This window comes from Chrysemys picta, chromosome 1 (genome assembly GCF_011386835.1).
Source record: "Chrysemys picta bellii isolate R12L10 chromosome 1, ASM1138683v2, whole genome shotgun sequence".
NCBI lineage: Eukaryota > Metazoa > Chordata > Testudines > Emydidae > Chrysemys > Chrysemys picta.
Window position 1 is genome coordinate 47,739,213 of NC_088791.1, and position 14,861 is coordinate 47,754,073.

Below are 14,861 nucleotides of genomic sequence, written 5' to 3' on the forward strand. Positions count from 1 at the left end.
GAGCAGAATCTGGCTCTTAGGGCTTGATCCTGCAAGGTGCTGAGCGTTCTTGCGAAGGGCTGAACATTCTCAACTCCAGCTGACTTCAGGAGGAGTCGATGACACTCAGCACCACATAGGAGTGCTCAGAACCTTGGAGGGCTGTGTCCTAAGATAAAACCGTATCAGGAATAAGCAAACATTTGTGTCTTTAAAAACACGTATACCATCTATTTCCATTGACCTGTCAGGAACCCTTACATAGTAAGTGCTAAATCTACCTGCCTAAAATCAAGTAGATGAACACTGCTATGATAGTAGTTGTCGAAGAAAATTGCTATTAGTGCAGTCATGTTATTTTACCTTTCTTGGTTCTGTTTGATACAAGGTGAAGATGACCAGCCATACAGCACCTCCCAGATGCATTTTCATTATAATACTATCCAAGAAGCCATTGCTCAGCCAGATAGTATAAATAAAAATTAAAATAAAGTAATTTAATTGAAGTCATTTTTTCCCCTTTTTAACCATTGGTGAGGTACAATACTTAATAATTAGTGAAAATTCCTCTTTATAAAAAACATATTCTAAATTTGCTGCAGGCCAAAATTTCTCCTGCTAGGACATCAGGTTTTCAGGGTGTGGGACCTCACCAGGTCACTGAAGAGAAATCTGCAGTTAAACGTTAGTGAGTTTACAGTAGGGAATTTTGCTGGTCAGAAGTTCTTATGGACTTACTTGTCAGAGACAGCTCTGGCTTTGAGCAGTGCAGCTGTGTAGCATATCGTTGCTGATTTTGGTAAGCTTATATCTGTGGAAAGGAAAGTACAGAATAAATAAATATTGAAATCCTTGAACATTTGCAGAAAGAGAAAATAAATTTTGGAATAATTCTTCAGGTCAGCATAATATCTAAATTAATAAATAGCGGGATATCAAAAACACCCAAGTGATTTAGGAGGACTAAGTTGTGCTTCTAAGTCAATCAGGTGCTTTTGAAAATGCCACCCAAATAAGAATTATCATATTTTTAAACCCTGAATTAATGATAATCTGATTGTGCCATGTAGTCATTAAATGATCTAATTAGCAAACACATTCAGAGTGATCTTTTTCTGATACTACAGGGATTGAATTAAAGAATTCATTACGTTCATATACAAACACATATGCAACTTAGAAAAGGTAAATTCTTTCAGTAGATTAGGAAATACATCTATATCCAGAAACAGCTGGTGGGTGTCTATCTACTGTGTCTTATTCCCTTCCTTTCTTTTAGTAATCATGTCTATGAAAGTCAAGCCAACATTTACTAATTTACTGCATTTAAATATTAACAGCAGTGTAATATGTTTTGTCACTTGTGGAAACACTGGGCCATAATAACTGGTATGTTCTGCTCCAGTGACACAAGTCACCTATAAACCTGGCTTACCCTGTTAGTTCAGTCAGGTTTATGGCTACTTTTCATCACCAGAGTGGCACAAAGATCTGGAGGGTACAAATGAATATGGCCCAATAGCTTCCACTGTAAATAAAAGCAGAAATTAATTCTACACTACGTTACCTAGCTCTCCTAGACAGATATTATAAACTGTCTTTTAAACTGTTTAGCATTTAGGCTACATTTAAGATAACAGCTGAGTGAGAAAGAAATGAAGGCCCTACTCCTGTAAACAGTTGTTGTATCACTGAAAATAATGCCTACTACCATGAATAGAGCTCATTAAAGCAATGGGACTATTCACTGTAGGAAGCACTATTCCCTGTAAAAGCATTACAATTATAGCTTATTTAAAATTTGTATACTACATATACTCCACTAAAATAAATATACTTTATATAATTACAGTGGGACTATGGTTCTAAGCAAGAATTGGGACAGCTAGGAGGGTGGTGAAGCACTGGAATGGGCTACCTAGGGAGGTGGTGGAATCTCCTTCCTTAGAGGTTTTTAAAGTCAGGCTTGACAAAGCCCTGGCTGGGATGATTTAGTTGGGGATTGGTCCTGCTTTGAGCAGGGGGTTGGACTAGATGACCTCCTGAGGTCTCTTCCAACCCTGATCTTCTATGATTCTAAACTCTGGAGCACAGTTCTAAAAAACCTGTAACTCTTACTCATTCTATTTTTGATATACTGAATAATGAAGGACACTGGGAAGTAGCACTAAGGACCAAGTTATGTGAGGTGCTGAGAGATGCTTGAGGGGTGCTGAATGCCCTCAACTTCTACTGAGGTCAACTGGAGGGAAGGACACTTAGAGCCTCAGAGGAAACGCCTAGCACGTTGCAAGAGAGGGCTCCTAAGAGAAGATGGTGAGTGAGAATCGATAAATCATGCCTTACTGGATACCACTCTTTACTTTACTTATTCATGATCAGTTTTCAGAGTAGCAGCCGTGTTAGTCTGTATCCGCAAAATGAACAGGAGTAGTTGTGGCACCTTAGAGACTAACAAATTTATTAGAGCATAAGCTTTCGTGGACTACAGCCCACTTATTCGGCTGCATATAGAGTGGAATATATATTGAGGAGATATATATACACACATACAGAGAGCATGAACAGGTGGGAGTTGTCTTACCAACTCTGAGAGGCCAATTAAATAAGAGAAAAAAAAACTTTTGAAGTGATAATCAGTTTGCAACTCAAGGGAACATTGTTCTGTTAGAGCAGGATTTCATGACTTAGGTACTTTTGAAAGTCCCAACTGTTAATTCTTCACATTGTCTTTTTTAATGTATTAATGCTACAGGTACTACTCATGGAGTTAACGTTGTATGTTTCCACAAACCAGGTCCAACTATAATGTCACTAAACTATGTAATTATAGTGACTAGTAATTAAAATCAACAATATGCATGGCAGTGTTGGAATGAGAGATATGGACATTACTATGCTATAACTGAAGCTAGCTGCAGATCCATTCATCCATCATTGCAGTAGGTGAATATATTTATGTTCTGTTCCAATGACCATATTTATGCCAGGTTGTTCTTGATATTAGGAGTTAAGAACTTTCAAGAAACAGAATTGATCTTTTTGGATCACACCAGTTACAGCCTTTCAGCAACATAAAGTTACTCATCAAATCACAAAAGGAGCAAAAAGCAGAGTGTCTTTTAGGGAGCAGAGTTAAAAATGGAAAATTATTGTTTCAGAGTTCTGATCTACTTACAGCTTTTAATGAGTTTTGAAGTAGCAGATATAATTTTTTTTCTTTTCTGAAAAGGGTTTTTCCAAGCTCTTACAGCCATCAATCCAGCATCACAACATGGGGAATATCTGCCTATGCTAAACTCAGAAGCATCCATCAGTTAGAGCCTAATCCTGTACCACTGAAGACAGTGGGAGCTTAGCTGTTGACTTCAATGGACCCAGGATCAGGGCCTAAAAGTGTTTGACACCAGTAAACCAGGACATGAGGACTATACTAACTTGAAATCCCTAGAAATATATTTTCATAGGCAGCATGCTACTTCCCATAAGGCAGGGGGGTTAAAGTAACAGGGAGTGGAAGACAGAGCTCTTCCACTTCTTCCTGGTGTGGTGAAGCAGCAAACCCCAGAACTCCTTGGCTGGTGCAGTGACATCTCCCCTCTCTTTTTCAATCAACTTTAACCATTTTAATGGGACTGAAAAACAGAAGGAAGGGAGAGGCTCTCGAGGGGGGGGGGGATGTGAAACTTCAGCAAAAAGCAATTTGAATGCAAGAAAAAGTTGCCTTCTCATTTTCATCTACCAAAGAATTAAACCTCTTGGATGTGCCAAGCAGCAAAAGAGGCCAGGACTTCAGTATGCAAAGGGAGATTTTCATACATTAGGTCCAACTAATGCGTAACCTATTGTGCTGGAACCATTAAATCACACAATACAAAAACTCCGAAAGATAGGGTTCCAAGAAGATTTTCTCATGTTAGATCATCCATTACTGTCTAGTGGTCAGCAGAAGCCATGGGATCGAAATTATGACGTGTGGTGACACTGTAGGGTAATGGCCAAGGAGCAAATATCTGAATGACTATTGTATCTTTGACGGGTGGCCCATTCTCCTACTGAAATGCTTTTCAGGAATGGAAAATGAAGCAATACAGACAAATGTACGTGTGTGTTGTTCTGCAGATTTCTCTATGGAGGGTCATGCCTTTTTTTGTTGTTTTATTTTGCCTGCTCTGAAGCAGACCACATTATACAAATTTGAATATTGCCCAATGGAGGCTTTAGTTCCTACTTGGGATCCTCACATTGAGATAGAAGCTGAGTAGAATTATGGCTGGTTACAAATTAAATTTAGCTTGTACTTTGGGAATCAAGTCTAAACTAGTCCTAAGAGATAACTCATCTGTCAGGAACCAAAGTTAAAGTTCTTCATAAATTAGTGTCTCCAGCTTGTAAAGCCATCTGGCAAAGCATCTCTACATACATTGTTTCCCATTCTCTTGTGACAGCAAATGGAGCTCCCACAGTGTGCTGAAATATGCAACTGCTATCCAAGTGTCAAAACCTTGAGGATATTTTTCCCTAATAAGCTCTGACGTATGAATCCAAAGAAGGATTTCATTCTTTACTGCTCTTGTCTCTAGAAGGTACACTTAATTTATGATTATTTTCCTTGGACTAACCTTCTGTGGCATATAGCACCTCAGGTAAAGAAAGGGCTGAGAAAGTAAATTCTTAATGGTGGCTTGCTTCACAAGATGTTTCTTTTGCTATTTAACAATATTAAAGGAGCTGTGAACATAGCATTGTGTCCATATTATGATGATGCTAATGATTATTATTAACTGTATTATGGTAGAAAGCAGAATGTGCCATGCGCTGTCATGTGATCTGTTATTACCACCACAATAGCAGCTACAATTGGAAATGGTAAATATGGAAAGGAAAAAATTGAATCATCTCCGTCCAAGTCATCAAGAGCCCCTAAATGTTGACACTGGGCTGCTGAAAGATGGGTGTGTTGCATAAGCAGTCACTGTAGCTGAATTTTGTGTTTATTAACAATTAATAAGTTATTCTACTTATGACCAAAAAAACCCCATGTTAGGTAAGTGCTTTACTGAACTGGGGCTATGTGCTTAACTCATGCGAGTAGTCCTAGTGAAGTTAAAGGGACCTAAGTATGTGCTTAAGTGCACTGCTGCTAGAGGGCCATAATTCTGGGTTGCATAAACAAAGAGATCATGTCAGTCAAGGGAGATGCTAGTCCCTTTCTATATGGCACTGGAAAGATTACATCTAGAGTACTGGATTCATTTATGTACACCTCAATACGAAACCGAAGATATGTCAAAAACCTGGAAGCAATTATGAGAAGAGCAACAAAAATGATTAAGGATGGTGTTATGGTTCAGAGGTTTGCTGCACCAGTGATCCCTCTCAATCTCTCTGTGGGCGCTTCTTTACAGTAATGGGCCTATATCTGAACAACTGTCAGGGTGCAACCCCATGGTCCTGCTTACTTTTAGATGGGATCACCAGACTACACCACCCCTTGTTTACCAACCATCTTTACCTTGAGCATGGCCAACTACCCAATTGACTCCTGCTATTGAATTCTCTCTGGGAGTTGTGACCAGCTCCTAAAAGCAATGACAGAAAATGCCTGGTTTGGAAGAGAGTATGATTTATTTATCCATAGGAAAATCACAAGCAAAGAGAAAAGGGTTAAAGTAACTAACGCCTAAACATATCTTGTCTCATCTCAAACTTAGCCTTCTCTTGCCAATTTAAGTACATTCTGCTTAAGCCAGGCACCTCAATGCATTGGGGCTAGACAAGACAGGCTACCCTTACAACTGCTGTATCTTGGACAGCCTGAACCCCCAGTTAGTGTTTCTCTCTTAAGCAACAGGCTGTCTTTTTTATTGCAAAGGTCCTGCCTGAAGGTCTTCTAAGGTTCTGAGCAGGACTTCTGAACTTGACCAAACTATTTTTTGCATTTCATCTACACGGGATTGGAAGTAGTCTCCCTACAGTGGATTCCTGGTATTGTCCATGTGAGCACCAGTCAACTGAATTCTGTCTATAGCCACTGTTTTGGGTAAGGATTTGCCCCTTAATCACTTTTTAGACATCATACAATAGCCACCAACTCCAGAGATTATATATATAAACATTAACGGAAATCAATGCAGATAATTCCCATGTTCTTCACAAGTGATAAAAGGGCTAGAGGGATTGATTTATGAGGAAGGACTAAATGAGCAACAGTAAACATGTGTAGCCTGACTCAGTGATGACAAAGGGGAGATGTAATCATCATGGAAAGAGAAGAATTGTTGAAGCTGTTCCAAGGGGTTAAAAGCTAGAATAATGGGATGAAATTAACCAAAGGGAAATGTAGGTTGAATATCAGGAGGAAAACATCTTGACAGAGAAGCAATTAGACTGCAATACAATCTCCCACGAGAAGTGGTAAGTGGTCATCACTTGAGTCATTTTAAGCTATACTGGACAAAGTACTAGAAAATATACTGTAGGGAACAATCCTGCACTGGCAGGAGGATGAACAAGATCATCTATCAGGGTATTTTCATTGTACATGCAGCATGCAGTAGTCCTGTTTTTCTGTTAGTCTGTTTAATACTCAGGCAGTGCAGGTTTTCTGTCACACTTGTGTGAGTAGCCTACAGTTGAACAAAACTATAAGGGGCAGATCCTGGCCCTATGATAAGGTACAGTACGAATTTCAGCACAAAAGGAGAATTTTTTTAGTATGAGAGAGTGGAACTATAGCATTTGCATTGTTTGGATTTGCTCAGTTTGAACAAACTTTTCTGAGGTTCACTAGCTGATTATAAACATTTCCTATAAAGCTAATGTTTCAGTTTCAGAAACTGATAAATACTTTGATCAAGCAATTCAACTCCTTTGATTTGCAGAGTATGATTTAATAATTTCTTGAGGAAATGAACCACTCCTCCCTAGCTGAGGATAATGAAGAAGTTCTGCACAGCTAGTTTAGGTCTTTGTCCATTTCCCTGTGATTTTCTCCTGCATCTTCTTTGCAGATAGAGGACAAACAGAAATAGGCCACAGGAATCAAAGGCAAAACTGGACCAGATAGTATGAATGGACAGGCACAGCTGCTGTAGAGACCTAGTTGAGTGAGAAGCAATATTGAAATGAAGGGAGGAAATCAGTCCTTAAATAAGATTGATAGAGTCCAAGAAGAGAATTTAATGGAGAAAAGATTTTGCTCATTCTCCTGATGTTGCTGTTCCCCACTGTGGAGATCTTCCCTGACATACATCACTGGCAGAAGGATGCAGCAGGCTTGGGTTTGACCTTGACAATAAGAATGTTAATAAATAACCACTTTCTTTCATTCAAAGGAAACAAAAGGATGCAACATTAGAATGCAGTTTCTTTCTCTGTTGTTCATGTTATGTTTTCACCCCACCAGAGAATTAGGAATAATAAAAACCCTTTTGCATTGGGGCAGCCATACTGAGAAAGCAGAGGTATCTTCTACCAAGCAGAAAAACTTGATATGATTGCTCTTAATGTTGAGAACTGAGAGGAGCTAATAAAGTGAAGCTGTGGAAAAGAAATATGGAATAACAGTGAAATTGTGTCCTTGAGGAACCGAGCCAGTGTCATTGCGGGTTTTGTACTGGGGGCTTTCTGGTAACCTGTTTTACTGATACCAAAAATTCTTACTGTTGGAATGCCTTCAAGTTCAACATTGGTAGAATTTACTCAGTTCATAGAACTGCTTTTATGGCTGTAAGGATGAAGAGAAATTATATAGGAACAGAAAAAAGTATCCCTAAACAGTTATTATTATTTTAAAGAGTGTTTGGATTCACTAACATAAAAAGCCAAAACCTGCAGTCCTTGCGTTCAGTGACTTCAATGGGAGTTTCACTCAAGTAACGCAATGTCATGACTACAGGGTTAGGCCCAAATAGGAACATGATCAACAATCATGCTCCATGCACATTCTTCTATAAAGCAAACTCAAATTCTAGATACAATTTTTTCTAAAGCCTTGATTTTGATTTCACAACAGTGTAAATTTGGAGCAACTCCACTGAATTAAATATGCCAGAGGAAAACTGGTATAGGTTAGATCAGAATGAGATCATAAATATTTAGAAGTATATTTTTCTATCAGTACGATGGGCTGAATTCTCCTGTCACTAATTCTGATCTTACACCAATATATCTCCATCAACTTCAGTGGCGTTACTCGTATATACCTACGGCGTAAGTGAAAGGAGAATGAGACAGTATTTATGAATATGTTCCTCTGGAAACCAGAAGGCTCACATTTTCAGTAATCTTAAACTGGAAAAAAAAATTGTCCCTTGACCAAAAAAAAAAAAAAAAAAAAAAGAGAGAGAGAGAAAAGAGAACATTTACATAACTAAGTAAAAGAGTATCCACCCTCTTAAAGTCTAACTTTCAACTGTCTGAAAGATCTCTGTGTTCACATACTGCCCAGGTTACCAGCCAACGGCAACCTCGAAAGAACTGGCAGCCCACTGAGGTTAATAAATCATTTGCTCTCAGGACCATAAAAACAGGACTGCTCCCTTGGAAAACAACCATTTTAAAAGTAAGGCAAGAGGGGCATAGAGGTTTTATTTACTATGAATCCTAGCTGCTTATTCTTTCAGAAGACTAGTCCCTTCAGCAGCCATAAGTATTTTTGCTGTAAATAACATAGATGTGTGTCGAGCCAGAGCCAAAAATCCTTTTAGGATTCAATAGTGTTTAGGTCATCTGCACTCTATTGACAGACACTGAACTCTGAAACCATAATGATGTAGCTCAGCAACAGTGCATATCTTGCTACTAATGAGGCACATTTTCCGTGAATAATGAGTATGGACATCATCTCTGTTGCCAGGTACATAATATAAACAAATTCAACACATGGTCATTGGTAAAGTAGTATGTCTCCTCGCAAAGACTGACATTTTAAAGAATGCAATCCAAGTTTTTAGCCAGGGGTGGGGGGGAGAGACTGCTCTCGGAAATAATTTGTTCATGTGTTATCAAAATACAATAAATCAGGTTTGGTCTTAGCTGAATAAAGACAGTGGAATGGGACCAATAGAAACTGCAGATAGGGAAGTATAAATGAGTTCATTGTTTTATGTTCCAATAAATCTTACAACACATAAAGCTGATGAGTTCTAAAATGAGCTGAGACTCCTCTAAAAAGGGTCTTTAGAGACTCATGAATTCTAAGAGTTATGCTGGTTAAACTGTTGTTTGCTGAGTCCTTGTGCGTGTGTGTTAAATATACATATATGCCTTTATATATGTATAATATGTGGGTCCACACAGACAGGGGAAAGGGTCCGCATCAAATTTCCCTACAGGCTTTTACCATCCACATATACTTTTCTTTTAAACTTACAGCCTAATTTTGGAATGTGCCAAGTGTTTTCTAGAAGATGATGGCACCCTCAAGTCCTACTGGCTTCAGGGAGAGTTGAAGGTAAACACTGCAACTCAGGAAGTGCTCAGCACTGCCCAGGATTGGGCCCTTAGTATGAACAAACAGAGAGGAAGGATGTCTCAGTGGTTAGAATGCTAGCCTGAGATTTGGGAGATTCTGGTTGAATTCCCTGTTTTGCCACAGACCTGAGTATGGTAATGGGAATAATAGGACTTCCCTACCTCAGAGGGGTGTTGTGAGGATAAATTATAGCAGACTGCCAGGTTTAGAACAGCTTTCAGTTTCAAGCTCAACTCTTCTAAGTGCTTTAAAATCCACAAGGTTACTCATATGCATTAAAGAGTATAAGGTGCTGAGATACCGTGGTAATCGGGCCTATGTCTAAGTGATAGGAATTTCTGAAAGAGGGGAAAGCAAAAGAAAGACCTTTGAGTAAAAAGGTTATCATTTTGGTAGATGTTTCTTTTCCACTGCACTGCTCCCAACCAAATTATACCCAATAAAAACCTCTCCCAGGGTAATTAGTACTACTAGATGTGCAGTGGTGTGACATTCAAAGAGTGGTGGGACATTTTGCCACTGCTTACAGTGATTCAACTGCAAGATGGTGATTAAGCATTGAAAACACACATATTATAGTCAGGGCTGGTAGCGTCGTCTATTTATTATGGTTGACGGACACCTCCCATGATAAGAGCCTATTTTTAGTGGCTTATAACTTTGCCAGAAGTTAAGCGTTTGGGTTGAAATTTTACAAGTTGGGTGTCTGCCTCAGGCAGCCTTTGCTTTGAATAGCTTTAGTGCCCCCAGGCTATAGAGCAGGGACATTTGGCAGGAGGGGGGCTTTTGTGTAGGCTTGGCAGAATTCCATTTTTATTTTTTTATGATTTGGACAGAGAATATCAATGTTTATTTTTAATCATTATTTTTTCAATTTGAGTTGATTTACATTTTCACAGTTGTGCAACATTTTGGGTTTTGAGCATTTTTTATGATTTTTATCAATTTACATTTCCACAGTTGTGGGACATTGGGCGTAGGGGTGCGAGGGTCAGACAATAATTATTTAATGACAGCAGACATTGAGATTCAAAGAGTTAAAGCTTCATAACAGTTAGCCTGCAAATTGTCAACATCACATGTCAAAATATGCAAAGTAAACATCCTTAAATCAACCTATCCTTAAATCAAACTCTAATAAGTTCTCAAGCAGCATTTTTCTTACTTTGCCCATCTGTCTATTTGGATTTTTATTTACGAAAATATTTTTTGTCACTTTGTGTGTGTACAGTGAAATTGACATTTACTGATAAAAATATAATTCTTCTAAGTCTACGTTTGTGTCAGGGATGTGATTTTTTGTGGCCCCTGTGAAAATTCACCGAAGTTATAATCCTTTGAAAACTCACTGTTCGCACATACTCAGTAGCGTCTTCTTCAATTACAGCAGCTAAACTCTTCAAATGTTCCATCCTGAGCGAGCATATTTGAGCCTGTCACAGCCCCTAGTGCTAACCAGACTGCACATGCTACATCTCCACAGAGCAACTGAGTATGCTCCATCCCCTCATAGCTCCTACATATGACCAGACTGCAGAATGTCTGAGTATGCTGCATCTCCTCACAGCTGCTACATGAAAACTGGGTGAGTCTGAGCACTGGAACTGGGAGCAGGGAGCTTGTTCCTCCTATGCTCTCAATGGTCCCCCTGCCCAAGTAACATGGCGGAGGAAGCCATCTGATTTGAATGCAGAGGGGACAAAAGCCAGCCCAGGGAAGAGGGAAAGGAATAGATTGTGATAAGAACTCTGATGAGCCTGAAAACTGTGGAGGGGAGAAAATGGGATTGGCTGGGCAAGGAGAAGGGGATTGAGAGGTTGGAAAGGTTGGGACTTGGAGCTGGAGAGCGGGGGTGAGAAGGGAGGCTGGGACTGGTTGGGATAGGAGGCTGGGACTGGGAGCTGTGGGAGGGAGGACTGGGAGCTGGTGAGAGAAATGGTGGGGGACTGGGAGCCAGCTGGCTGGAGGGGGAAACATTGAGATTGGACAAGGAGATTGAGGGACTATTAAACTATGGAGACTGAGACTAGGAAAAAGTGTGTGCGGGGAAGCAGATCTGACAATGGGATGTGGGAGGGGAGAGGAGAGAACTGAGAATGGCTGGGCAAAGAGACAGGGACAAAAGGTCTGGAAGGGGAGAGAATGAGATAAGGAGCCAGGGAAGGAGGGAGGGGATACTGAGAGCCTGCGCAGGGAGACTAGGACTGGGGGTTAATGAGGATTGGGAAGGGGAGAAACATATCAGATAAGAAGCCGGGAGGAGGGGCTGGGACTGACTGGCAAGGAGACTGGGACTGGAATGAGAAATCTGAGGAGTGAAGACTGAGGCTGGGTAGGAAGAAGAATGGGAGTGGGATGAGGAGTCAGTCAGGGATGAGGAAAAGACAGGACTGGAACAGAGGGGATGGAGCAGAAGGGGGCACGTTTGGGGAGAACAAGTAAAAGGCTCTGTACCCACTACAGAACACTCCCCTGCCAAGACTGGAATGGAACCCAAGAGTCCTGAGTCTCCGCATTCTTTTGCTGTTAGCAAATATCTGTGAAACCCACTGGCAAAGTGTGTCTCATCACCCTCTAAGTGTGACCACACAGAAGACTGTGTAGCGGATCTGTGTGGTAGTCTAAAGTTCCAACCAGGCTGACCCATATGAGTTTCAATATGAGGTCACAGGATGGAATTTTTATAAAAAAGAAAACTGAAAAAACAAACTTAAGAAATTACATACAAAATGTCGCAACGGTTGCAAAGTCAAGAACTCAGAGGCACTCAGGAGGTGCAAGAATTTGGCCCTCTTGGGCACATCCATTATGACAAAGTCTTTAATTACATGATCACATACTATTTTTTCCATTCAGTGCATGGACTGGACCTGCTCTGGAAATGACTAAGCGTTGTGTAGTAAAGGAGACTGTTGTCTGTAGGATCCCTGCTTCATTTGGTGCAGAAGTTGGAAGGTGTGTAGTATTATTATTATATGGCCCCCACCACTGTAGTATCTGAGCGCCTGAAAATCTTTAATGTATTTACCCTCACAATGTCCCGGTGAGGTAGAGATGTGCATTTATCTCCATTTTATAGATGGGGAACTGAGACACAGATTGATAAAATGACTTTCCCAAGGTCACACAGGAAACCTGTGGGGGAGCAGGGAATTGAACCTGATTGCCCCAAGTCCTAGGCTAATGCCCCAACCATTGGACCATCCTTTCTTTAATTGGAAGGCATGTAGTGAATGAGGCAGGGGACTGCATGAAGAGGATGAACTGTCTCATTGTTAAGGCAGTTGAATGCTGCCCTGGAAAACTGGATTCTATCCCTGCCTCTGCCACAGAGTGCCTGTGTGGTGCTGTGCAAGTCACTTAAACCAAACTTTTCACAAGTACTCAACTAACTGTGTTCCTCATTTTCTGGGTGCCTGACTTGACATGCTGGGGTCTGATTTGCAGAAGTGCTGAGTGTTCACAGCTGCAACTGAAGACAATGGGAGGTGTGCTTTGAACATACAAAGTGTTATGTAACATGATGTATTCTGAAAAATCAGGTTCTAGATGTTTCAAATTGGGTACCCAAAAGTAGTGGAAATTTAATTACCTTAATCCCTCTGTGCCTCAGCATGGTGTCTGTAAAATGGGGATTATGCCACTCCCTCACCTCACAGAAGTGATGGAAAGATAAATTAATTCATGCTTGTGAAGCACTCAGATACTGTAGTAATGAACATCAAGGAACATATATGGGGAAATTATTAATTCTGTTTTCAAAGCGAGCTTTGAATAGTCTGCAGTAAATAAGGCCTGGGGTGACACACTGAACAAACAATAGAAAACAAAATATTGAAGAACTGCCCAACAGTGCTTAAGAGAGCATTGTTCCACCTCTGCACTGAATGACACAGGGGTCCTGTGGAAAATACAGTATGTGATGATGTAATTAAAGACTGTATCATATACACAAGGGATCCCAATTAAAGGTGCACAAGCAACCTACATTCTGGCATTTCCTAACTTTTGAACGTTTTACTTTACAAACATAGACTCATAGACTCTAAGGTCAGAAGGGACCATTATGATCATCTAGTCTGACCTCCCGCATGATGAGGGCCACAAAAGCTGACCCACCCACTCCTGGAATAATTCTCTCCCTTGACTCAGCTGTTGAAGTCCCCAAATCATGATTTAAAGACTTCAAATCGCTGAGAATCCTCCAGCTAGCGACCCCCGCCCCATGCTACGAAGGAAGGCGAAAAACCTCCAGGGCCTCTGCCAATCTACCCTGGAGGAAAATTCCTTCCCGACCCCAAATATGGCGATCAGCTGAACCCCGAGCATGCGGGCAAGATTCTCTAGCCAGACCCTCTGGAAAAAGTTCTCTGTAGTAACTTTTCAGTGTTCATTTCACATACGGTGTGTGTGTGTATGTGTGTGTGTATACAATATGTATACATATAAATAGTTGGACTTACCATCATATTTTGCTAAAACTGCCTGAACATCTGCATATGCTTGTAACTCCAACAGAGCTTCTAGCAGGTTTTCATGGATGTTGAACATGCTTAGCAGAGGAAACTCCTTCATTAACTAAAAACAGTAATAAAAAAAGGGTTAGATTATTTGTATGGAATGCGGATTTTCATTCAAAATTTACTGAAATGTCTAATTAAAATCATTCAGCCCCACTGCTCTTGGGCCTCATACAGTGTCCTCTAATGCCATTGGAAAGACTCCCATTTGGATCAAGAACCTTGGAAACAACATGCCTCGCATATGGTTTAATTAGTCCAAGAAGAGGGTTATCTGAATAGACAATTCCCTTTCAATGACTTGTTGCCTTTTTAAAAAGTGAGGGGGTATTATTCTATTGTAGAAGAAGATTAAATTAAAAAGCGCCTTTAGATTGTATATTTTAGTATTAACTCCCCCTGATGGATATGGGGGAAAACAAAGAAAATACATAGAAAAAAATCAAAGTATAATAAAATGAGAAAGACCTACACCTCTACTATGCTTCATAGTTTGTTATTATTATTATTTATCATATATCAACAGAATTGTGCATAGTACTAACAATGGAAGTTAAACATGTTTTCGGCCAATCCAGCTTAAAAAATGCTTGACCCAAAGTTGAAATTAGATAAAGCCTTAATACTAATTTAATACTACCATGGCTTAAGAATCCATATCTTATAACAAATTGAATGACACCCTGTATAAGGAAGAGGCTCAGACATTATTTTAGTGGGTGCTAAGTTGTGACTGAAGTGGACTGATTTGATGAATTGGTCCTTTAGGAAGATCAGAGATTGTCAGAATGCTGGCCAAATTCTGCTGTGTGTAGTACCAACTGTCTGCCAGCCAACTGAACTTGATAAATAAATAACATCCTTTACTCTGCTTGCCATATGAT

The 14,861-nt window shown here is 40.1% G+C and overlaps 1 protein-coding gene across 12 annotated transcripts in view; it reads right to left on the minus strand.

Moving 5' to 3' along the window:
• ST7 (suppression of tumorigenicity 7) overlaps positions 1 to 14,861 on the minus strand; it is a 216,389-nt gene that overhangs the window by 41,810 nt on the left and 159,718 nt on the right. For all 12 annotated transcript variants that reach the window (XM_005285756.4, XM_024108954.3, XM_008172552.3 and 9 more), the window contains 2 exons: positions 13,921 to 14,035; positions 718 to 790 (listed from right to left, as the gene is read on the minus strand). In XM_005285756.4, the coding sequence (XP_005285813.1) occupies positions 718 to 790; positions 13,921 to 14,035 (188 nt within the window). The remainder of the gene's footprint in view (positions 1 to 717; positions 791 to 13,920; positions 14,036 to 14,861) is intronic.